Here is a 25,092-nt window from a genome sequence, read left to right on the forward strand (position 1 = left end):
ACTATAAATGGTAAGGTAATACAGACACATTTTAATGCAAGCTTTTTGGTTTTCAATACAGTGATGTACTAATATCGAAACCGAGAGGGAGAGAGATATACACATATATATGTATAATACCCAAAGCCTGAGGAATTTTGGGTTTGATTTTCAGTGAATTTGACCTGTACAGCCTGGGGGACATCTAACATGTGTATATCTGCACTATATCAATTTCATATAATGCTATTTCTCATTTTACCGAAGCAAAATCCACATTATTCTGTATGTTACAAAAATGTGTTTTCTTGCTCTTAGGAGTCTTCAGCCTAAATGCCTGAGTAATTATTGATTGTCCAACTGTTCATTACTAAGTCAAGTGTAGAGGACAGAAACATGTTGACTGAATCATCAGTTGTGCCAATATTTGTTTAAAACTGAGGCAGTAGAGCTTAAGCATTGGTAAACTGTGATGACTATTTTTAATACCTCTGAAATAAGGAAAAAATATTCCCACTCGTCTGCGGGTGGCAAAATAGTTCAGACTTATTTAATGTGTGATGAACTACAAAACTGTTTTGTTTTTCTAACTTCTCCACAACCCTGCCTTCTCCTGTCCTGTTCTTCCCCACTCCACACAGGCCCCCAGGCAGGGGCTCCAAGGCAAGGGCTCCACCTGCAGCCAGTCTCCCATGCTGAGGTTCGTGTGCTGGCTTTCCTTGAGCTCTCCTGCAGGAGGAAAAGGTGTTCCCAACCCCGAATCTGCTGGGCACGTGCCGGATAGACACTTGTGTGGTCTCTGCTGGGGGCTGTGGCTGTGGCAGCAAGCACAGCTGCTGCAGGACCACTCTGAAGCAGCAGCAGCACCCATGCAGGATGCAGGCCCTGTGTCACTAAAGGACACAAAATGATTCACAGTACTACCTTCAGTGTTAGAACAAAAACCCGTGACTTTATTTTCTGACTCCAGTGTTTATAGATTCTTGACAATGACCAGAGATTGATAATTAAGTTACCATCTTCACAAGCACACTGGTCATGCAAAACATCCATCAAAAATTTTTTCTCAGAAAGAATGTGACAAACAATTTATGTTTACCGGACTGTCATGGGAAAGTAACTAAAACTATGAAAACATTATCAGAGGGCTTAATTTTCAGTGCCAGGCCCAGGGGCAGGATGCAGGCACAGGGCAGGAGGGAGGCACTCTGACTCTGCCTCTCAACAGCAGCCATGGAAAGCAATGTCTTTGGCCTACCCTGAGGAGCTTGTGTGCTGTTCTCCTCTGGACCATTCTGTGCTAAATGCAGTGTGTTGGCGTTGAGCTCAGAAAGAGTTTGTTGGGGGGTGCTGCATTTTTGCGGGAAGTGAGAAGGGCATTAATTCTTGCCTCTGAAATGGCATGGATTTCTCTGATGCTGTTTGGATTTTATGACCTTTGTGCTGCCTTCACTGTGGTGGTAAGGACACTGCTGAGAGGCATCAGTGCTTTAATTGTCTGTAGCTTGTGAAATTGGGACTGTATTCCAAAGGCCCTGAGTCACTATGAAGGCACAAGGAAGCTGGCAGAGAGACTTGTCTCCCTAGGGACTGTGTCTCCAGAAGAGGAGTGAGGTCTTTGTGAAGGGAGAAAGAGCTTTTGACAAGCTCTGCAGAAGTAGTTGTCCTGTCTCTCTGTGGCTTGGTTACCACAGTATCACATTACCAAAAGCTGCTTTGTACTTCACAGAGATTTGTCACTGGGGGGGTTTTTGTTGTTTTTTTCTCCACGTGCTCCAGCTGGTGGGTGCTGTTGCTCAGATGTTGTGTTGGCACCCTGTGGCCCTGGTGCTCCTGCCAATGTCTCATTTCTCCAGGTGTCACACATGCAGCTATCTGGGCAGCCTGCATCTCGTACCTCAGCGCGGCAGTGCCTCCGGAGCTGAGAACGTCGGCACAGGGAATACTGCAAGGACTCCACTTGGGGCTGGGCAGGGGATGCGGAGCCATGGTTGGAGGGGTTTTGGTCAATTACTTTGGTAAGGAAAAGTCATTTTAAAAATTTTCATTTTATTTATTCTGGTTTTACCTGACTGTCGGCTTTAAACTTATTTATGCTGTAGGTATTGTTATACGTAGAGTTACACACTTTGTATGGGTCACAGGATCATAGAACTGCTCAGGCTGGGGAGGGCCCTGAGATCTCCAGTCCAGGCCCAGATCAAAGCAAGGTCAGCACTGTATTCAGACCAAATTGCTCATTGCTTTGTTCTGTCAGTGTTCCAGATTGATTCAATATGTTACACCTAGGTATTTTCATTATTGTGTCAAATACCCAACCTGATCTGTAAGTAAGATGAATGAATCCTTTGTGAAGAATAGGTTGATACTATAAAGCCTCTCAATGAACAAATGAGAATCTAATTACTTGCTTAAAAATCCTTTGCAAAGCCTGTTGAAAAAGTGATGGGGGAGGAAAATGTAATGAAACAAGCTAATAACAGTCTACATGGGCAATATATAGCCAAGAAGCACATAATGCTGAGTCATTTTATTTTATTAAGTGGGTTCTCAGTTTAGAAAAAAAAATCTCATTGCAGGTCCTGCTGCCACATTCAGAGGAATAGGGATGGCATGTTTAGTGATTCTGCTTCTGTTTGCACTGATCCAGTGGATGCTGGTTCCTGATGAAGAAGAAGGTAAATGTTCATGTCACAGAAACACTACAGAATTAGAAGCAGAGAAAAAAATATCTCTCTGTAGCTACTCCTGCAGCTTTACTTTTGTGTGTTTGGTGTCTCAACTTGGATTTTGACTGAACAGTTTGTCAAGTGAAAAGTTTCTGTCCTGAGCAGTGAAGAAATCGAAATGGTATGCTGCTGCTGTAAGACAGGCAGCATTGAGTTCTTGAATGTCCATAGAAGGAAAGCATGATATATTTTGCTGCCTGTATGTCCTCTCAGTTCTGAGAATTCCTTAGGTTAGTCTTCAGAGCTGTAGTGAGTCATTTGAGTTACATCAATTCCTTAAGGTCACCTCGATCCCACTTCGTGTTCTCATATTCTGCCAGTCGAAGCCACCTGCCAGAAATTGTAGAAGCAGCCTCAGGGGACACAAAATTTTATAGATTTTTTTTTAAAAAACCTGAGATATCTCCCCTCTGGTGGAACTTGAACTTTTTAATCTCTGCCTTTATTAATATAAAGGCTAACCAGAAATGAAATACTTGGAGCAAAGTTGGGGATTTACCATAAATCTAATTCTTACAAAGACAATAAAACTCTGGCTAACTGTGAAAAGTCATAAATTTTTGAGCTGCTTTTTACCCAAATACTTTCCAGTATGAGCTTTGAGTATGAAATAAAAATTAGTTTTCTTTAGCTGGAATATTAAATTATAGGTATCAAGCTGCCTGTACTGATACACTGTTCAAATATGTATTTTCTTCACCTGTGTTCAAGTGATAATGGCAAAAAATGGAAAGGTGAAAAGGCTTTTTTTGCTGCTTCAGTTTCCTATTGGCATTCAGTTAATTACACGTGAATCTACAAAAGGCCAGTTTGTTCATAGTGACTTTATTCTCTTTGTTTCTGTCTTTGGTTTTCATTTAATATACACTTTAAACAGTGTGTATGTTAGTTTAAAGCATGACAGCAATTAGGTTGCTTTCAAGCAGACCAGTTGCATGAGTAAAATGAAGCATGTGGTCAAGTGTGTGCAGGATTAGTTCTCTTTATTTCTTCACTCCTTGAGAACATCCAGCCCTTGCTTAAAATATCCAGTACTATCTAGGAGTTTGTAAACCAAATGTGTTTTTATAATTCTGAAAAAAAAGACCCTTTTAATCTGTAAAATATTTTCTTTGGAAAAAAATAAATTTCAAAGTTTACAGAATATATTTTTTACAGGGAGCACATAGCTATTACTGAAGATATCCCCCAGTTACTAAAAATATGTTTAATTATTTTTTGTATGAATACTCTGGCTCTTCAAGATTGTAAGGCACATTGGCTTGGGTCATGGCAGTCACTTTATGGATGACATTTCAAGACAGATATGAAAACTATTGGAAGACCTTAGATGTAAAGGTCTCTTGGGAGGATTTATTTCTTTACCTCTTTGACAGATACTTTGTGTCTTCCAGTGTGTCACTATCCTTAATTCTTGTCTCACTAGCTGCATAACTCTGTAGTAACAGTTTGCTGGGAACAACTGGAGTTTTTCATCCTCCTGAGCCCCCATGCAGTGGCACAGCAGCCGTGCTTGTCAGGCACCAGCCACGTTTCCCTAACCAGACTGTGCTGTGCCTGGCTCCTGGCTGTTCGTGCCAGTGTTCTGCTTTTAGGGCAGTGATAATCACAGTGTGAAAGCAAGAAACACTTCATACTCATTGTCTGCTTAGAGGTTGTTTTTTTTTAAGTTTGTTGGTTTTGCCAGTGATGATTTTGTTTTAAACTTCAGAAAAGACAATGCTGGCAGAAAGGATTCCAGTGCCTTCCAGTCCTGTTCCCATAGCAACTATTGACCTTGTACAACAGCAGTCAGAAGATATCATGCCTCGGACTGAGCCCAGACTCCCTCCAAAGAAAACTAAACACCAAGAAGAGCAAGAGGATGTGAACAAGCCTGCCTGGGGCATCAGTTCTTCTCCATGGGTCACCTTAGCTTATGCTGTCTACCAGATAAAAGAAATGGTTAAACTATCCAAAACCAATCCAGCTCCTGAGAATCAGCCTTTACAGGTAATCTTCTAATGTTCAGGAAGTTCTTATATAATTTTAGCTGCTTTAAAACCTTTGTAGCTGTGTAAATCTGTTAGTACCTGGCAGGTATTCCCTGTCAGCTTTTAATAAAGCTGGACTTGTGACACACTTGAATGCAGTGTGAAGTACTTCATGCAGTTGAAATATTTCATGCAGTTGAAATAGTGCATGAAATAGTTGTTTTCTGTGTATTATGTAGCAGGAATAACTTTGCAAGTAGTATCTTTCTGAAGGTGGTAGGAGAAGAAGAGACATGGAAGGGGACTCCATTTTACAGACTTGGATATATTTGGATTCCCTTTAAGTTTACATTTCTTTTCATATTAGTTGGAATGTACATGTTATGCATTTTGCAAAATTTGCAAGGTGACAATTAAATGTGAAGATGCACAGCTGCTTAACAGACTGTAAAATTATTTTTATTTAGTTTTCCTTCCTTAGATGATGCTGGCAGACATGTACATGGCTGCTGTGTGCCAGACAGCTACTGACTGGATACAGAACCTTCTTTTCAAATGAAATTAATCTCTTTTTTACCTAGAGTTATACCAGATAAGTGCCATCCTGGGACTTAAAATATCTAGTGGCTGCTGCTTACTGTGCACCATTACCCTGCTGTTCAGTCTCCCCACAGAAGAAGCTTGTAATAGCTGCCTCAGTGGTTGGATGGGCTTGGATCTTGAACTTCTAATGCTCTGGCCATGCCTTTCTGACTGGAGCTGGAACACACTGCTAAGCCAAGTGGGGAAGTGCTGTCAGGGTTTAGGACAGCATGGTCAGTCTCAACCGCAGTGTTTACCTGTCTGAAGGAGTGGGTGAGGTTCCTTCTTGCACCCAGTAGGCGTAAACACAGAAATGCTTTTTCCACAAGTGCTGTCTTTAGAAATGGGTAATTTGGGATGTGAGTGTGAATCAGCAGAGCTGTGTGTGGAAGTTTCACCTGGTCAGTGACCTCCTGCCTTTCTTACTTGACTTTATTCTTGGAAATGTGTTACAGATGTGCTTTAGGTTGCCTGGGGTTTTTGTTCAGCTTTGACCTTTCCAGAGTCAAAGAATGTGAGCTGAAGATATCACAAGGTCTCTGACATCAAAGTAATGTGACCAGACAAACTGCTCAGTTTCCCATTATAAATGTCCTCAGGGTCTTGGTTAGTGGAAGCTGCCCTCTGCTAAATCAGAGCAAAAAAGTTACACAGAACTCAGGCAGTGAACATGGCAAGAAAATAATGTTTTTCTAGGTGTGAGGTGTCTTGAATGTGACTTGTCCAACACTGCTGGACACAGCCCAGCTGCTTCCCTGAGCACTGTGAAGTGGCCAGAAGGAGTTTTGTGGCTGTTTTCTGTGGCACATGGTCTCTTCACTATGCTTTCCTTCCTGTAAAAATACAGTCCTGATACAAAAGCATGTCTTGTTAATGTGCCAGAATTCAATGCATCAAGAAAATGGTATAATTTTCTTCATCATGTGTATTCTCCAAAATTTCTCATCCCTGTTTCAGTGCTCCAAAAGGACAAACTTGCTCCAAAATACTTCAGGTTTTATGCTCATTTATTTTAGGCTGATGATATTAAAATACTGAAACTAGGAAAAGGCTGCCCAGCTCTCTTACTAAATTTGCTAAATAGCTTTCTTAAAATGAAGAAAAATCATTTGAAAGGAGGGTCAGTGCACAGAGAATTAGTGACAAAAATATGACCTCCTTATTTCATTAAGATTTTGGATCTGTTTTTCTGCTTGCTTATAGTCCTTCAAACAAAGGGACATGCTTGCCTTATTCTCTAAGCTTCAGTGCAAAACAAATAATCAGGCAATGTATCACCTTCTAACAAAACATGTTAGTGTGGATGTTTGCTGTTTCAGCCCTGGGAATGTAACTGGTGTTTAAATGATCTTTTATGTTCCCTGGTAAGGCTTGTTTGAGAAGATTGGATGGATTTGTACATCCATACAGCAAAAATTTAAGTCAGAAAGTCTGACCAGTATCTTGGGGAGGGCAGGATCCACTGAGAAAAGCTGTATTTAAGAAGTGTGAAAAAAAAAAAAAAGTTATAGACTTGCTTAGTCCAAAAAATTATCTTGTCTAAACACTTTGAAGTCCAGTTAATTGTTTTTTTTTCCCCTTGAAACACAAGTTTGTTTTTTGCATGCTTCTTGGGAAAATGCAGTTAGGAAAAGAGATGGAAGGTAAGCTGCTGTCTGCTTGCTATTAGTGTCATCTGGATTTAAATGTACTACTTTTGCTTTGCTGCTTTAACTTTGAGTTGTTATGTTGCGGGCATTCAAAACAAGTGCTTTGTGATTTTCCAGCAGTGCCTGAATGCATCTGGGGGTGTGCCAGTGGGGACAGCATCCTGAGTATTTATGGTGACTTTTGGCATGTAATCCTTTCCCCTCTTTTTAGAAAACCAATGAGAATTGCAGCGCTTCGTCAGCTAGCTCAGCAAGACAACCCCAAAATCCGACAGATTCTGAGCAGTCCAGAAATTGTTCGGCACCAACACCTACAGCACCATCAGATTCCCAAGCAGATGGCAACCGTGTGGTGTCGGATCATGATGCTCAGCCTGCTGCTGCAGGGCCCTGAGATGCGCTCATCTTACCAAATCCAGTGCATGGAATTCTGCTTCTCACCTGGGAAACGCTGGAGTAGGAGCTCAAAAGTAGGACTTCCTTCATCTTAACAATCATAATGTGATGCAGTGCAAGCTTTTAACTATATAAGAAATATTCATATGACTACACAGAGCAACATGAGCAGGGAAGCCAAAAGTTTGGATTCTTGAGGGAAGTGATGTGGCCAGATATAATGGTAGGAAGAATTCTCGGCTGCTTCAGTAAAGCTGAGTCAAGTGCTATGAAATTTCTTTGCCATCTGTGGAAGAAAGGGAGTTGACTCCTCATTTGTTGAGGCACACTGTGTCTGACTTGATTGGATAATTTCTTTTTCTTTAAATTTATTCCCAAATTAAAATACTTTTTAAGAGAAACACTGAGTTTCCCTGAATAGTCTATTAGAAAATACCAGATCTATTAATAAATAATTCGAGGAATGTCATGAAACTGTCTCTGGAAAGATTTCACAGAAACAGAGTAGCTTAAGGAAGTGTATCTTGATATTATGGTGATGGATTAAGTAAACCACATGCATATTCAAAGAATATGTTTTTGAAGCTAATGTGTTGTTTGAGAGAATAGTTTAGTTCTGCAAAGCAAAGGTTTTGAACTGGAGTTTTAGTGCAACACAAAAGCTGGAGGAAGGCTTCCGAAGAAGTTACCCTCTGTGCTTGCAGCCCTGCAGTTGGGCATAAGGTTAGGTGCATTTGGGTAATTTTAGGTTTGATATTGTATTGAGACAAGAATCTTTGATCAAGATTGCACAGCCCGAGATTGATCAATGGTTATTTTGGATTTTTTATTTCATCATCTATACAAAGGTTTATTTAATGCAGTGTAGTTATTATGGTTATTTATTAAGAAAACGGTAAGCTTTAAGTGCCTAGGGAAGGTGGGGGGGGAGGGAGGAATCACCTAAAAATCTTAATGTTTAGCATTATAGGGGCAGAGTAGTGGATGCAGAAATCAAGTAGAGTGAGAGATTCTCAGGAGGAAGCAAATGTAACTCAGTTGCAGTACGTCTGGGAAGTTACTTTGCCCAATGTCAAGACACTGGAGGACTTTGGATTATGTTTTGTTATGCTTCTTAATACTGTCTGCAGCCAGCTTGTGCTGGTGCATAGTGAAAATTGCTGCTGGAGGGAAATCCTCGGGCTCAGGGAAGAGTCGGGGGGGTTTAGTCAGGATAGTGTTTTGGCCCATTTTCTTAGATGAACAGCTTATTCCCGGGAGATCCTGAGCACTCTGCTCCCATGGGACTGAGGGAGCACTGCTCACCTCCCTCCTGCAAGTGAGATGTGTGTGAGGTGCGAGGCCTTCCGCAGGGAAGGTGCCGCTGTGGGACTGCGCTGAGCCAGAGGCAAGGCCAACAGGAGCCCAGAGTCAGGGAGAGGAAGGTGGCAGCAGCTGAGCAGGGAAGGGGGTGCACAGGTTTACCCACTTTGACATCTGTTAGCTTGACTGAAGGGGTGTCCCGTAGCTGTGCTTTAGCTGTGCTTTTAGAACAACCCACGTTCTGGCAGTGCCTGGGACCAACACCATAGACAAGAGACATCAATGACTAGCCACTAGTTCCTTTTTTTGCACTTGAACTTAAATGTACTGTACTCACATAAATCCTCATGACTTGTCTAAGTGTCCTTTAAAATCAGAAATGTATTTATTGTATGTTTGTATAACTTGGGGGAGAACTAAAGACTGAACAGGTGACAGGACAGAAGGATGCTAAACATCATCTTGAGGCTAACCAACCATTTGTTGAGTTCATGCTGTATGGTGTTACCTCAGCTGCTACTGCATAGCACCTGGATTGTGAAGTGAAGAGCTTGTACACTGTGTTTACACTTCAGAATTGTGTATTTGAAATGCCTGCTCTTTTTGGAATTGTATAGTCATTCTATGTTGCAAAATGGAAATGTACACCTGGATTTTGATATTTGTGAAACTGTAAAAACTGTGGTAAGAAATATAAAATATCCATAACATATTTAATAGTATCAACATGAACTTTTATTTTATTTGTTCATATTAGTGTCAGCAGTGAACATAACCACCTGAAGTGAAAAAAATTCAGTGATAATGACCTTTTACTAAAGTCACTGGAGGATGCTGAACCAAGAGCCTGGGAACTACTCTTGCACTGTGTTAAAACAGTATTTGATAATAAAATCTGACTGTAGGCACCAATTCCCTTCTCTGGGGTGCAGGGAATGTAAGGGACACAAACCAATGTGTTGTAAACTGGTCGATATGGAGGAGTGCATGGCATCACTTGTGAGCACCACAGAGAACAGAGATAAATATAACATCCTTTGTTAAGGGAGAAAGGCTTTTGTAAGAGTTAGGGCAATGGGCTAATGCCTAGATTCTGTTCCTAGATTTTCTAGCTGAACAGTGGACAGTACTTAACAATTGTGTTTCAGTAAGGCTGTGTGTCATCTCCACATGTCACAGGAGCAATGTGCAAGTAAACAGTGACAGCAGCTGATTTTGGTAGGTTTTGTTTATGAAAGTCTTCCAGTGTTGGAATAGGCTTGGGAGGATTTTTGAAGTCAGTATTAGCTACCCACTAAGATAGCCATTATCTTTCTCCTGTTGCTGTTCTATTTTGCATGCGTTTAGTAGTTTCCTGCTCTACTTTGGATTGTATTTACCCATCCCTGCCAAATGATGGATCTCACAACTATATACAGCGTGGGATGGTTTTTGTTTAATTTTTACTGGTTTTTAACTTTTTTCCTTGTTGAAGTATTCTTCAACAAAGTATTCTTCAAGGTATGTTGAGGTATTCTTCTAAAACATGTAATTACCTAATGGGGGGGGGGAGATGGGGGCTTCTCCATTTAACATATTGCATAGGCAATATACTTGATGTATAATCTGGGCTATTGTATGTAAATACATACTATGTACTTACATACCTACATATTATGGAAGGGTAATCATCACTACCTCACTAAAGAGAGGACATCCAGAAAAATTATGTGTTTAAACTCAGACAAATCTGATTCTCCTTCTTGGCCTCAAATTGCTTGGATGGGAGTTCTTGGCTAAAAAAAACAACCCTGTGTACTTTAAAACATGCACAAAAACTTTTAAGACATGTCTTTGAGTATCCTTTGCCTCATCTGTAATGATTTTAAATCCTCCATTTTCATGATGATGACACAAACATTAAATAAATCTGATTTGGTCTATAGTAATTGTTCAGGGAGGAGTTTCCACCTTTCTCCCAAACTATCCAAGATAATGAGACTTTCCTCTGTTTTCACAGCTGCTTGTTGCTAGTGCCAGAGCCCCCCAAGCCAAACCTGACTTCCAGAGTGTGGGTGGCTATTTACCATGGATTTGGTAGCAGCAGCCTCTCTTAGGGGTCAGTCTTGCTGCTAGTGGCCTTCCTAGACAGAACTCTTGCCCTGTTTTTGAATGTCCTTGACTTAACAGCAAGTATATTTTGGATCACCTGCTTGACATGGCTTTCTCTGCTAAACATGCTTTTGATTCTGCTGAGGTACTTAAAATTTTGTGACATTAAAGGGTGTTAAGGGTCTCTTTACAGTAAAATGAAAGTGATCCTTTTAAACTGAAGCAAAGCTGAAGCAATATAAAGAAGGAAAGACCACGTCAGTAAGGCTTTAAGACTTTCAAGCACCAACTCAGTCCTTTGTTACACAGAGGAGCTCTTGGGTTATGGTATGGCTGCATTTAGCACCGTTGGAGGTAACGGGTTTTGTCCCTGGTGCAGTGATGGACAAGGAGAACCCAGGACAGCACCTGCACTGCTGAAGTCATGCTGCACCACCAGGCATGTTACAAAGAACAGACACCCCTTCTAAAGCAGATAGATCCCAGTCTAACATGCCCTTCTTGAGCACCAATTACTCCCCATTGCTGACAGTTCCTGGTGGGTTTGTAAGATCAGATGGCAACAGAATTAATGGTCTTTTGCTTTCTGCTGTTTTTAAGACAGTAAAGGAAAACTGCAAAGTGAACAGAAGAACACAGGGAGGGATAGTCTGGAAGAAAGAAATGACATCTGCAGGTGGATGAACTGAGGTACACACTCTACTCCCTAGCCTAGGACTGTGTAATACATAAGCTGAAAGACACCTGACTGCCTAAATTTCTCTCCCTGGTCTCTTTTTCCTCCCCAAGTACCTCCTGTGAGAAACCTCACAGACCGCTGAGAAAGGGAAAGTAAAAGCCAGCTATCTTCCCTCATTGTTTTGCTGGGAATGATTTTCTGCTTCTTACTCAGTAAACAAACTACTGAATACTCTGAGGCTAGTGGAGTTGTGTGTGGGTTATCTGCATTCCCAGTTCCAGGCTCACAGCAGCACTCTGGCCCTGTTAATAGCAGTTTCTCCACGCAGCTGAACCAGCCCCAGCCTTTGTGCCCTTTTTGGGGCTCTTGAAAGGCCTGGAATAGACAACAGCACCTGTCTGAGGTAAGCTGACACTGAAACTGAAGGCAATAGCAAAAATGTTTGGGGATGGAAAACCTCTCCTAAACCACCTGCATTGTCAGAGGCAGAGAATCAAGAGGGCTAGAGAAAGGTTTAGCAGAAGATCTGTACAAGAGGGAAGAAAGTATGCAAATAAACAAAGACTTGGAAAGAACAAAATGCAGTATAACTACAGCAGTGGTCAAGAACAGAATAATACAGAGGGTGAAAAGTCAGGCAGCATTCTGAGGGGAAAGGAGAGCTTAAAACTAAAGGCAGAGGCAGGAGGAAGCTAACAGACAAGCCCAGCCAGAGGAGGAAACAAACCTCATTCAGCAGTGTTAACCCTCTATGAAATAGTCTCACAAACAACGAACACAGTTTATCGACACTCTAACAGCATTATCAGAAGTGTTGACACAGAGGGTACTTAGTAAAAGGAGAGTATTAAAAATGGCTTTTCCTCCCTCTAGTGCTCAGCACGGAGGACTTGATGATGGAAAGGGCCAAAACATTCTGTTTACTAGAGGTAGTGTCCTTGATAAAAGAAGGCATCCTGGTGGACAGGCTGTCTCCAGTACTTGCCTTGGAAATACACAACGTTTGATGTTTATTTCCCCAGTGAAAACACCCATAGCATAAGATTCCTCTTCACTTGAACAGCCCCTATGGTTTTCTTCTGTTGCTCAAATCAGGTAACACTGGTGATACAGGAAGCAGTTTTTTCAAAAATCCTTCTTTGTCCACCAGCAACCACAAGAAAATGCCAAGTGTGAGTTCTCATTCTGGAGCCTCCCTTTCTAAGACAGGTGTGTTTTCTGTCTCTTGTCGTTATTTCCCAAAGCTCAGAGCAGCTCAGTAGCATATGGAAATGGAATTTGTGTATGCATTTCATTTTCATTCTCTTCATCTTCTTCATGGACAGAATTGGCTGGCTCATGTTGCTCAGACTGTCCCCTTGTCTCAAACAGCTGCTCTTCCAGGAAGGAGCTCCCAATGCCATACTGCTCATCATGCGCCTTTGTTTCTGCAGGTGAAACGTGGGGAGATCCCAAAACAAAAGCTGCAAACCTGCCAAATTTTGAAAGGGAGATGTGATCAGCCTAGAAATTAATAGAACAAATACTGTAAATTGTAGGGAATTGCTATTTAAGCAGGAGTGCTGTAAGGACATCCCCACAGGCAGTGCAGATGAGGGGAAGTTCCAACGGATGGCAACAACCCCAAAGATTGGTTTCCCAGCTCATCTTTTCAGTATTTTCTGTAGAAGTAACTTTTGCTCTTCTGGAAACCATCTGCAAGGTCTTGTGACTAAGCAAGAAGATCTAACTTCATTTTCACGTCTTGTCAGCACTTGCAGGGTAATCCAGAGTAAGCATTTCTACAGTGGGGTAGTTGGTACTTTTGCTTTTAAAAATTAATTTAAGCTGTAGCATATTTGAGACAAAGGCTGTAAGAATTCAGGTGTGTTGATATTGCTAATGAAAGGAAAAATGGCCAGAATTCTGCACTCCTACATTGTGTGTAGTCACCTTGTTCCTAGTGCTGTGTGTGCAATGTGGGCAAGCTGAGCTCAAGTCTTCCCAAAGAATTCCTCCTCTGGTGAAGATGAAGCTGCAGACTGGGAATTCTGTAGCTGCTCCAAATAAATGCCAGAACAAAGCATGAACTTAGCACTGTCCATATACTGCAATCTGCCACAAGTCCTAATTTCAGTGGGCAACTCCATTGAGGAGAGAGAATGGAGCTGGAGGTTTCTGGCGAGAGTGTGAGAACAGACGGCAGTTCTGACACCTGGGTAAGTGTCAACAGCATCAGAGAAATGTATGAAAAAGGAAATGCAGCTATATTCTGAAGTTCTGGTAAACTGATCAATAATTTACATTTCAGACTTAACATTTCTGTGAGATGAATGTCGTCACCTCGCTGTTCTTGGAAGCTCTGTTAGTCTAAATGGGGAACAGGTTTGCCTTGGGATGAACCACAGTCTGATGCTTAATGGGAGCTGGGAGGAGTTCTCTAAATCTGATTGCTGTTGATTCTCCTTTTTATTTCCCTATTCTCAACCAGTGAACAGTTTATAACAACTCTATTAATGAAATGACAGCTAGAAAATACATGTGTCTCAGTTGTTTTGTACATTCAGTGGGATTAAGCTCTACAATACAACAAAAAGCTTTCACCTTTTTATCTCTCCATCATGCTAAAGGAAGGCAAGCAGCTCAGAAAGTAAGACTGTAAACAGAAAATCTATAAAACCTGGCAGAGAGGCTGTCTGTGTGCCAATCCAAGGGAGATGAAGGTTCTGAAACTGGATTTAACTTGTTACTGATTAAATTCCAAGCTGACTGGGGTTCCTTTAAAACCGTGACACTTGGTTCTGTGGCAAGGACTAAGTCTTTGTGGCTGGCTAATATATGAAACTCTGCTTCTGATATCTTCAGGTTTTTGTTTTGATGGGAATACACTGTTACACTTAATTTTACATTCTGCAGGGTTTTCTGGCTTTGCTTTTTTGACCCTTCCTGCCCTATATTTGTTTTAGGTTTATCTCTTAAGCTATACGTGGTACGGCTCTTCTACCTGTTCTAGTTGCAGGTATTGATTTATTTCTCTGTATTCTTCATCTTATATAGTAATACTTCAATAACAGGATTCCCTGACTGCAGGTTTGCAGTTGGAGAGCTTAATATAGATAATATGTGAGTATGTATCTTCACCCTGCCCCAATTCTACACCTCAGAAAAGGACACGGTTCTAAAACCTGAAGGAGGGAAATTTCATTGGTTAGAGAGCCACCAGGGTCTCTGCAAGAGCTTACAGAGACACTGTAGGAAGCCTTTAAGTTCTGTGACCATAAATGAGCTGTGAAGGTCTGCAAACTCCCAAGAGTAATTTGTGGTCAGGGAGGAACAAACAGAAATTTAATGCCACCAGCAAGTTATACCCTTGAGAGGTGTGGCTGTGGTCCTGAGTGGGATATGCAAGATAAAAACACCTGGAACAGTGCCTGAAGTGGCATTTAGATCTGCTGTGTGCCAGTGTCTGCAATGCATTTCCTGTTTTAGAGGAGCCAGGTTTTCTTACCTGTGTGGGGCCTGGAGTTTGGATATAGCTATCCAAGATGGGAAGTCAGGGCTCCTGCAGAATGAGCGCAGCTCCTCCAGAGCTCTGATAGTTTCACTTTCACCTTGTTCTCGATACTCCTCTTCAGTAAGGTATTTAAACACCAATTTTTTTGATTTAAAGTGATGCTTCATTTTTCTAGAACGAAATTAAAATAATCAGTATTTATAAAGTCTTCTGGCATGTAATTATCTGCCCTTTTTCTCTACACCTGCTATTAACATGCATTAGTCACCCCTACCCTTTAAAGAGAACAAGCTGCATTTTTACATTTGAGGACAAAGTATGTAGTGTTTGCTAGCCTGTTTACCCTAGGTCTGAACCAAAGCTGTAGAATTTCATATGATATTTAATGAGCTTCAGATGAGCTTTAGATCAGGTCCTTATTGTGTATGCATGGACTAAAATCTCACAGAATTAAAGAGATGGCTGCTTGCTCAGCCATTTTTAGGTGCAAAATGCAAAATGTGTCTGTGCAGAGACACGGGCTGAATCCAAACCCAGTCTGCATATGTTACTTGAAAGATAAGCAATGCTCTAAGCCTGTTGTGAGTTGTTCATGTTGTTTACTAGATTGCTTCTCTTAAATCTTGCTCTAAATTACAAAACTGAGTAGTCTGAGGCCAAAATGTTTACAGTCTGATGGTTTTTTAGCTGCTGCGTAGAGATGTATAATATAATTAGATATAAATTAGAAAGTGTGCCATGTTCTGTTTCCTTCTGTCGACTGCTTTCAATTTAAATGTTGTGATGAGTTAAGATAAGCAAGGGCTGGATGCCCATAAAACTTTCAGCTCTGTATAAAAACACCTGCTCCAACATCAGCAGCATTCAACCTTCCTCCTTATATCCCTTTAAAGCAGAGAACTGTAGCCATTGTTTAGGTCAAGTAATGAAGGGTCTTGCTGGCTCAGTGAGATCCACTGCTCTTAACAAGAAATACTGCAAGATTCTAAATTATTTTGATACATTTGCTGCTCTGAACTGTGTATCTGGCATCACAGCCCCACAGTTCGGTGCTGTGGCTTAAGGATTTTGAAACAGAAAAATTAGAAGGCCCTTATCATTCTCCTAAGAGAGATTTGTAGAACTGTATTTCTTTATAGAAGCACCAGTTCATTAAAACCAAAAAGAAAGAACCACATGAAGAATAATCTACAGTGTTTCAGTGTAAAACTTCAAAGTAAAAGTGAACTTGTGGCCACATCACACTGATTCCAGTGTTCTGAATCTGATTACAACAGGTGCTGATCTTACATGTTGCTTTTGAAACAGCTGTTGTTCCTCAGCTGCAGGCAAAAATTGGTCTACAACAAATAATAAATTCTACCTAAAATAAAAAAAGCTTCAACTCAGGCCACACTTCAGAATGTAAAAAAAGAGGATAAGACCAATGCAGTATGTTCTTCAAAACTAACCTGTGTGTAAAAAAAACCCAAAACCAAATTATTTGGTTTTTATATTTTGGTTATGCCAGTTCTAGCCTTTGCCTCTTCCTACTTCTCTGCGGTTCAGCAGAGTCCACAGCTATGGAACAGTCTGTTCCAAAGACTCTGAAGCTGGATGCTATCCATCACTGAAGGTAAAAAACAGATGTCAATTGGCAGGGTTTTACAGAATCTTCATTTGAGGCGTTGCACTTGTGCTAAAACATTCTTCAAATTCAAGGATGAGCAAACAGGTTGTTCCTGTATTGCTATTGAAAACACTTAGCAAGTTAAGCATTCCAAATCCACAATGTAAATGGGCCTCTAGGAATACTGAGGAATATCTCCACAGTTTTCTGATAGATTGCTTCTATGAATTAGAGGGAGGTAACAAACTTGGAAAACTAAAATCATGGAGAACACTACTTTGTGGACATGTGATTTTAGTCTCTGAACTCTATTCAACCTCCAAAGACTGTCACTTTTGAACAGCTGCATCCTTGGTGATGGTACACTCTTTTATCCCTAAGATTCCGTATGAGTTCCCTGCAGCTTCTCTCACTACACGTCAAACCAAGGCAGTATTGCTGCAGCCTAATCAATCAAACAGAAATGTTCTTGTTGCCATATGCTGTGGACTAGAAGGTGCTACATTTGCCCTAAGAACACAGTCACATTTTTCCATTATCCACATAACAAAACTCCTGCTTAAAACTGCCAAGTGGAAAATAATTTCTCTGTCTCTGGACCTTAAACCTTTCCTACTGCAGTTTTATATTTGGCAAAATTATGAAGTAGTACTAGAAATTCCTAAACCATTATTGAAGTGTAGGGTTTTTTCATTATCAGTTTCCAGTATTTCCTGGTTCTCCCAGGACCTGGATATTCACACACAGACCTGGCAATGTGACAGGCCGCACCCAGGGGGTAACACAGGCCTTTGGAGCAGAGGCTGACTGCTATGACTGCATATGCAACTTGAGGGATGGTGACACCCAAGTAGATCAGGACAAAGGCTGTTACTTGGAGCATCCATGTGAATAAGGTTATGCTGAGCTCCGTGGTCAGCGGCCCATGCTGATAGCAAATGGCAAAGCTGGTAATCCCAACAGCCAGAAAATACCCTGTAGGAACACAAAAGGACATGGAGAAAAAGATGAAAACTACCCCTATAAACTTCACTTTGCTTCACAAAGCTTGCAGCTGCTGTGAAGTGTAACCTGCTGATTCTTGTGTTGTCTTACAGACAAGTGCATGATCTTTTATGTGCTTTCTATTTCCAGAGTGTGCCAAGACGTCACATGGTTATCTCTGAACAGCTTTTAGCCAATGCTCTGGGCTGCACATGAATTCTCCTCACATGACCATGTGGAGGCAGGTGCCAGATCAATAGGTTTGTCAGTCCCTGCAGCCACATCCTGTTCCCAGTGTGTGCATCCATTTCCCACATCCAGCGAAGTGCAAACCAGAGGAGCTGCCCTTTTGCTCTTACAGGGAAAGTATGTAACAGCAAATCAATGAACAATAATGCAAGCAAAATCTGCTCTTAGAACTAGTCCTCTACGTCAAACTCTGTTTAATGATACAATGTGAGTAAACACTCAAATGCCTGGATTAGGAACCTTTAGAATGTTTCAACATCTATGGCTTAGGAGAAAATAGAGCTCTATAAATGAGTCACTTGATTTTCTTTTTTTATGGGCAGGTATTCATCTGACTACTAAATTAAACCAAAATCAGCAGCACATTTCTTGGTAATTTTCTTACCCAACAGGTAGTTTTTGTGTTCAGACCACAACCACTGTATATTCTCTTTGAAGCAGTAAATAAAATAAAGAGAGACCATCCAGGAGCCACTCATTAAAATCCAGAAGGTACTGTGCTAGAAATTAAAAACAAACAAACAAAGGAAAAAAAAATTCAAGTCAGAATCAGGACCATGGCTTCCAAAGAAACTCACAGACCAAAATAGATGTGAAATTCTTTAGACCTACAGGGTTTGAGACTTCCACTGCAGAATCCTCTGCATGCTACAACACAATTAATACAATTGAGTATCAATTACAAGCAGAGCAACTGCATCCCTGTGTTTGTGTATCGTGTCCCAATGTCACAGTATAACCCTATGGACGTGTGTTCCCAATTAACGTATCTCAGCAATATTATGGGAATACACAGGCTTTATAGAAGTAAAGGAAAAATTTACATCAGCCTTACAGTGAATTGTCTTTCGTGAATGGAAGAGAATCTGTCTCAGTTGCAACTATATTTTTATTTAGATCGATTCACAGATTCAAAGGTAAGCTTAGCTCCAGTTCAATAAAAATAATTTATGTTTCAGAATGTACTCTTCTTGTACATCACCAACACCTGTTCAGTTTAAACTCAGGAGGAAGCTAAATAGAACTTGACTCTGACCTAAATCCTAAAGGATTGCTTGATTCAAGCAATCCTGCAGTAATTTCAGTGCAGTTACCTGGCCACAAAACCAGAATAAGATCAGAATCAGGCTTTGTACTGTCACTTCTTGTATTATGATGATTGCTATTATTTTGTTTTTATAAATGTAGATTTACCCTTGGAATAAATCTTTTAAGTGTCAACAGGACAAAGACTAGCAGAGCAAGAACACCCAGTATTATTCCAGAAAGGTAAAAGAACTTGGCACTCCTGTAAAGAGAACAAGAGAGAATATGGTGAGAAGTATCATTTGTAATTGATTAAGATGCCAACATTTGTAAAAACAGCAGTGATCTTCAATAAGAACTTGAATCAGCTGTAAGTTAGAGTTATAGTTATATGGTCAACAGGCCCAGTTCAGGTATTAAATCTGTGTTAAGAAAAGTTCCCAACAGATACTTAAGGTCACTGGAGTTGTTACAGGTTAAGAGACTGTGCTGCAGTTTTTTTTAAGCTCACACTACTTCTGATTGCATTGACCTTCTAGTCTCTAGTACACAGAAGGAAATTAAATAACCAATATGGTTCTGTACTGCAAGAGAAGTTTTATATTCATTTAAAATGCAGAAAACCCTCCGCAAACCCACAAGTTGTTTTTTTCCTAAGCATATGCATTTATAAATTCCATCTTATTAATTCAGAGTTAATGCTATAAAACCTATTGCTGCTCTGCTTGTTTTAGAGGTGCCTCCTGACAATTATTTTGTGACTCACTTTGCTTTGAAGTTGTAGGCACATATTTTGCTGTAACAACTGAGTATCCTCCCTTACATGCTATGCAAAATGTGCATCAGAAGAAAGGCTGGCACAAAGGTGGAGGCAGAAGAGGCCCCAGATGACTTTATCCTAAATATTTCCCCCGCAGGAAGGCATCATTAATAATCAGCATTCTGCTATCCTCAGTGGTCTACAAAAGGGAAAAAGGATTTCCTGATCCACATACTTGCACACTGAGGATTGATTGTCTTGGTGTCCCCCAGTGCAGGAAGCTTGGATACAAGAACCCTAACACAGCTGATTAATAAACAGTTAGGTACTCCAACATATGTCACAATCTGTCCAAACACAAATGGTATAAGGAAGTTTTAAATATATATTTAGTTCCTTATTTCACTTTCCCAAAGAACTGCCTCTTTAGCTTAGCAAACAGACCAAAGATGCACAGACTTTGGGAAAGAAGGTCAAAAGCAGCTAGTACTCACCTGCTCAGGCTGTTTGCAAAATGGAACAGAAAAATTCCAGCTACAAACAAAAACAAGAGCTTTCCATCTAGCACTAAAAAGGGGGGAAAGAAATAGAAATTGACTTTAGACTAATTCAGTCTGAAATGCTGATTATATAAAATATCAACAGAAAAGTCCTAAGCTTCTTACAGAAGAGATGGTACATTCAGTAGCACTGGCAATACCAAGCCATCTGTAATCTAAACTCAAAGATCTGGTACTTACTTTCTCTTTTCACCCTCACAATGTATGGTTCAATTTTGAAGGGTTGTATTTTGAAACAAACATCTTCTCCATATTGTTTTATGCTCAGAAAAGTTTCTGTACATGTCTCTGGTTTCCAGAGGATTTGAACAGCACACGCAGCAAACTCAAAAAAAGTTTCTGAATTCCAACAGTTGTTTTTTTCTGAAATAGGCTCAAACCGGAACTTTTCTCTGCTGTTAACTTTTATCTAGAAACAAAGAACAGAATACACAGAGAAGCAGCTCAGAATCACTGTGGGGTTTTGTGAACTGTATTGTGTATCAGCCATGCATGGTAATGAAAATCAATCTTAATTGTTTAGTGGTTATTTATACTATGCAAAGATTAAGTTTACAATTAATCACCTTACAAGGTAATTCAGAGAACTCATCAGCAGCCAAGTTCTGTGGAGGGACCCCAATCTATGCAAAAGCACAGTGGGTTTGATTGTACTGTGACACTTGCCCACACACAAATTTCTAACAAAACCAGAAACAGCTGACTGACCATGGTTTGTTTTGTGAATGTTCATACCCTCCCTCCTTCCCTCCCTGAACTGTAACACATTTGACTTGCTTTTCCTTATAATGCAATCTTCATGCTGGGGACATGAGGGATGATGAAAAAGCTAGCATAAAATTATTTAAATAATTTAAATAGAACCACATTCTTGTTGGGTATTTTGGGGTTTTTTTGCTGGTTCCCAGTGCCCTCTCCCAACAAACTGGTAAAAGACCTTGTCCATCTTTTTAGTTGGGGTGATTTTTCTGAGAGCTCTGATACATGGTAAGCATTTCATCAGGGCCTACTAGACAACAAAGATCTATCTGCAAAAAAGTGATGCAATGGGTAATAAACCAGGTTTGTATTGGGAGAGGAGATAATGTGTCAGCAAGCAATTTGTTGTGGAAAAAATATGAACTTCCTGCTTTTGAACATTGACTCCAGGAAAATTTGTGTGACTGATGGAGGGTTTTACCACCTGGAACCTGCTACCATTCATAAAAACATCTGCAACATGTTCCTGAGGAAAATAGTCCTAGGAACAGACAAAGAGATGTTCCACTTTCTTGTATCTGAGAGAAAAGTCCTCCAACAGAGACAAGATGAAACAGTTTCCTTCTTTTGTCTGGAGACATACTTTTCAGGAAAGAAAAGGAACCATGGAGATAGTTAGCTCATTCCTTTAGCTGTTACTGCTTCCACTCTTGAAGAGATGTTTATTTGCTTCAAACTAATCTCTAAATGTGTGTCTTGTAAGATGACCCTCTGTTACTCAGGAGAACAAACACACTGCTGCTGGTATTTGTTCATTAGTCACAATCTAACGAGCCTTTGGTTCCTACACTTTGGTGTGCTGTGGTGAGAGAGCCACAGAACTGCACACAGTCGTCAAATTTAGAAATTCCATAAAGGCAGCTGGTGATGAGCAAAAACATTTGTTGCAGAGGTTAACAGTGGTCCATCAACAGAAAAGGTATGCAAGAAAGTAACAGACAATCCTAAATTAATGTTTTTGTGGCACTATCATACTCTAAGCCTGGCTGCCATCCTTACAGTAGAGACCAAACCGCACTGCATCCCAACTGAAGGCTCATAATGCTGCACTTCTATCATGGTCCCACTCAAACCATTAATAACCCTTAATTTAATTTCATTAAAACCATTAATTCCATAGAGATGCTGCCCTGATCTTGCTAACTGGCCATGTGGTTTGCTGGGAAAAGCTTACATTAAATACATTGATGGATCCCCAGAACAGCCTCTTACCTGGACAGTCGACCACAGGTACTGTAAGTGAATTGTTCTGTTTTGCACATAGCAGTAACAGTTTTCATCCTGCTTCTGGATGACATCCATTTCCTGCAATAAACTGCAGTTTTTACCTGGGGGGAACAAAAAAGTTAATTTTAGGCATTTGTCAAGTACAAATATCTAATTTTAGTCAATTTCATTGTTGTAAATGCTGACAGAAACATTTCCAATATGATTTAAATGGAAAATCAAATTTGACTTCTAATCAAGTCATTTAGGCTCCAAAGTAAACTGCAACACCTTTGGAAAAAAAAATATCCAGGGTGGTATTTTTAAAAAATGTAATCCAGAAAAGCTTGGCTTCAGCATCAGTGTTTTGATGGCAATGGAACAGGGCCTCTGGGCCAAATTCATTGCTGGCATGAGTGGGTGTAACTCCACCACAGTTCCCTGTACCAGTGGTGAACACAACTGTGGGAGTCTGAGCAGGTAAACAGACTTACATATTAACACAGTCATTTAGCACATGACACGGCTGCTGATCACAAATTTCTCCCTCAGAAATGTGAAATCACACAACTCTTCTTTTTAGAACATTTTTTTCTCCTGTCACAGTCCAGCCATGGCATGTAGTAAAGGAACTGCACTGACAGCTCAGCGTAAATCATTGAATTAGAGATGTGAATTTTTCTAACCCTCCTGAAATGTTAGTGAGCCCCTATGATCTTCAGAATTAGATTACATTTTTGAACAGAAGTGGACCTAAAAGATTAATGGAGCAAAGTTTGAATAACATACATTCTGATCTATATACATGTGTAAAATATACCCTACAGTGCATTACCACAGTGTTTCAAGAACATAATTAAGAAAAGCATAGAGGAAATAATTACACATCTGAACAGAAGGACTCATCTAGCTTACTGAATAGAAAATGTAGGTCTCAGCCAAGCTCAGTAATAACTGCTAACATGCTGTCATGCACTCAGAGCAGCAAAATGGGTGTGTGCAGTCTCAATCCAGAAATGGAGATGCTGTTTGCAGGTAAAACCCTGCTGTGTCTCTATAAAGAAGCTGAAATTAAGCTAAATTATATTTTAACAAATTCAGTTAAGCCAATGAAAAATTCTGTGTGGATGTTCTTATTTAGGTTTATTATAGTTCTTACTTAGGTTTATTATAGCATTACAGAATTATTGTCCACACACAATCCTACTAAACTGGTTTAACCTTAAAATTTGGGCATTTTTCCTATGGAAAAATTAATCATGGGATTAATTTTTATCCATGGCAAATGGGATGTGGGAAGGAGCACAACCACTCAGACAAGCAGTGGCTGTACCTTTAGGCAGGCACTTTCACAAAAGTCATCGCATGATGCTGCAAAAGGATTATTTGTCACTGAAGTGCTGCCGATTGACGCTGCAAGGTGAGGCTGGGCACTACCCAGGCCTAAAACCGAGATAATCCAGGAACAGGAAATGGCAGGGCCAAAACACAGCCCGGTGTCCACACCTTCCCTGAAGGGCATCTTAGGGCATCCTGTCACTATGGATAAAGTATCCACCAAGGCAAGTGTGTCAAAGGCAATGTCATCCACATGCAAGGCTAGCAAGTATTTTCTCACTACCCATAGCTCTAAGGTATTTTTCTTGAGAAAAATCAGGCGCTTGAAATGTTGCATGAGCTCCAGAGAGTGAAACAATGATATTCCAAAAGGAGAGATGCTTCTGAACAGGTAACTCTGACGTGGTGCTGGGTTTAGCTACTGGGAGGACACACAGGTAGAGTAATTCTCAAATTCTGAGACTTCAAGCAAAGAAATTTGGAATTATGAACCATCAACATCTGCTACAGCATCCGGAGGACGCCCAAGACTCGAGAACGTCAATGCAAGGAGGAAGCCGGTTCTCAATTTCCTTATTGCTACTACACCTGAGAACAGCCTTTAGGGGTTTGCCTGCCCTCAAATATGTTAATAAAAGATCTGTTCTGCGCCCGATTCCCCTGGCCCGAGCTCCTGAGAAAGCCAGAGGGAGCTGCACACGCAGAGGCGGCTCCCGGCCTCGCCGCTGGAGCGGGAGGGACGCGCCCGCCCTGTGTGCGCCGCGGTCCCTTTGTCCGGGCGGGCTCTCCCGGGCCGGTTCCCAGCGCCCGCCCGCCGTCCTGCGGGAACCGGACCGCGATGGGAGAACAGGGGACACGGCAAAGCGCCCGAGGCCGCGGCTGGCCCGGCTCCGCTGCAGCTGCCGGCGGGGCGAGCCGGCCCCGGCCCGTCAGCCGGGCAGCGCCATGTTGGGCGGCAGCGGGAGCCGCGGGGGCCAGGGACAGCGGCAGCGGAGCGTGTTCCCGCTCCCGAGGGATGGGGCCGAGAAGCCCCCGGCCTGTCAGCACCCGCCCTGCCCCGGGGGCGGGAGGGGACGGGCAGTACCTGCTGGCGGCGCCTCCCCGCTGCCCGCGGCCGCCCCGGGCAGCGCCAGCCGGACGAGCAGCAGGAGCAGTCCCGGCCCCGCGCGGACCCGCGGGCGCGGCCGGCGGCGGGGCGGCCGTGCCGGACCCATGCGGCCGCCGCCGGCTCCAGCCCCGGCCCTCGCGGCCGGCGAAGGGCGGGGCAGGGGCGGTGCGGCCCCGCGGGCCCCGCTGCTCGCTCCCCCCTCAGGGCCGCGAGCGGGCCGGGGCTCCACCCGCGGCACCCGGCACTTGTGCCGGAGCAGCCGTGCGGGGGCGAGGGGTCCGTCTGGAGTGTGACATCCCGCCCTCGGCTCCTCTTACGCCTGCCGTGGGGTTGAGAGGGTGCGCTTGGGAAGGAGGAGGAAAACCATCGAACGTAACAGCTCAGCCCGAAGCGTGTCCCTGAAGTGTGATCCCCTCAGAATGTTGGCTGCCCAGTAAAGGTGTAAAGTAGTCCCAAAGCAAACGGGACGCTTGCAGACCTCAACCCAGGCAGTCACCCAGCTAAAGGCGGGCAGTGTTTGATGTCCTCCGTACACAGCCGGCTCCCAGCCCGAGGGAAAGGCCGAGCCCGGTCACCGGGGTGCCGGCAAGCAGCGGTGGCTGAGCCAGACGCTGAACCAC

General features: G+C 42.0%; 2 protein-coding genes across 5 annotated transcripts in view; one reads left to right on the forward strand and one right to left on the reverse strand.

Moving 5' to 3' along the window:
• Nucleotides 1-9,322, forward strand: part of MFSD6 (major facilitator superfamily domain containing 6) — a 46,782-nt gene extending 37,460 nt beyond the window's left edge. For 2 of the 4 annotated variants that reach the window (XM_015634178.3, XM_015634177.3), the window contains 4 exons: nt 1,836-1,997; nt 2,559-2,657; nt 4,420-4,700; nt 7,124-9,322. In XM_015634178.3, coding sequence (XP_015489664.1) covers nt 1,836-1,997; nt 2,559-2,657; nt 4,420-4,700; nt 7,124-7,306 — 725 coding nt within the window. In that variant the 3' untranslated portion in view covers nt 7,307-9,322. Of the gene's footprint in view, nt 1-1,835; nt 1,998-2,558; nt 2,658-4,419; nt 4,701-6,854; nt 6,907-7,123 lie in introns of all 4 variants that reach the window. The other 2 variants (XM_015634179.3, XM_015634180.3) reach the window with 2 other exon arrangements.
• A 2,815-nt stretch (nt 9,323-12,137) lies between these two features.
• NEMP2 (nuclear envelope integral membrane protein 2) lies at nt 12,138-24,543 on the reverse strand. Its single transcript, XM_019007364.1, has 9 exons — nt 24,449-24,543; nt 22,033-22,148; nt 20,242-20,470; nt 19,996-20,068; nt 18,910-19,003; nt 18,101-18,215; nt 17,232-17,457; nt 14,868-15,044; nt 12,138-12,851 (listed from the first exon to the last, which is right to left on the reverse strand). Exons 2-9 carry the CDS (start codon nt 22,120-22,122, stop codon nt 12,626-12,628), a joined length of 1,230 nt encoding a protein of 409 aa, XP_018862909.1. The 5' UTR covers nt 22,123-22,148; nt 24,449-24,543; the 3' UTR covers nt 12,138-12,625.
• Nucleotides 24,544-25,092: the final 549 nt, after the last annotated feature.

The sequence above is a fragment of the Parus major genome, chromosome 7, assembly GCF_001522545.3.
Source record: "Parus major isolate Abel chromosome 7, Parus_major1.1, whole genome shotgun sequence".
Lineage (NCBI taxonomy): Eukaryota > Metazoa > Chordata > Aves > Passeriformes > Paridae > Parus > Parus major.

What these genes read in the sequence shown, in the direction of transcription:
- NEMP2 (XM_019007364.1), bottom strand. Translation starts at nt 22,122, where the DNA reads ATGGATGTCATCCAGAAGCAGGATGAAAACTGTTACTGCTATGTGCAA. An exon ending in TTTGCAAACAGCCTGAGCAG is followed by an intron (nt 19,004 to 19,995) that starts GTGAGTACTAGC and finishes TTCTCTTTACAG; the next exon opens with GAGTGCCAAGTTCTTTTACC. An exon ending in AAACTCCAGGCCCCACACAG is followed by an intron (nt 12,852 to 14,867) that starts GTAAGAAAACCT and finishes AAAATTTGGCAG; the next exon opens with GTTTGCAGCTTTTGTTTTGG.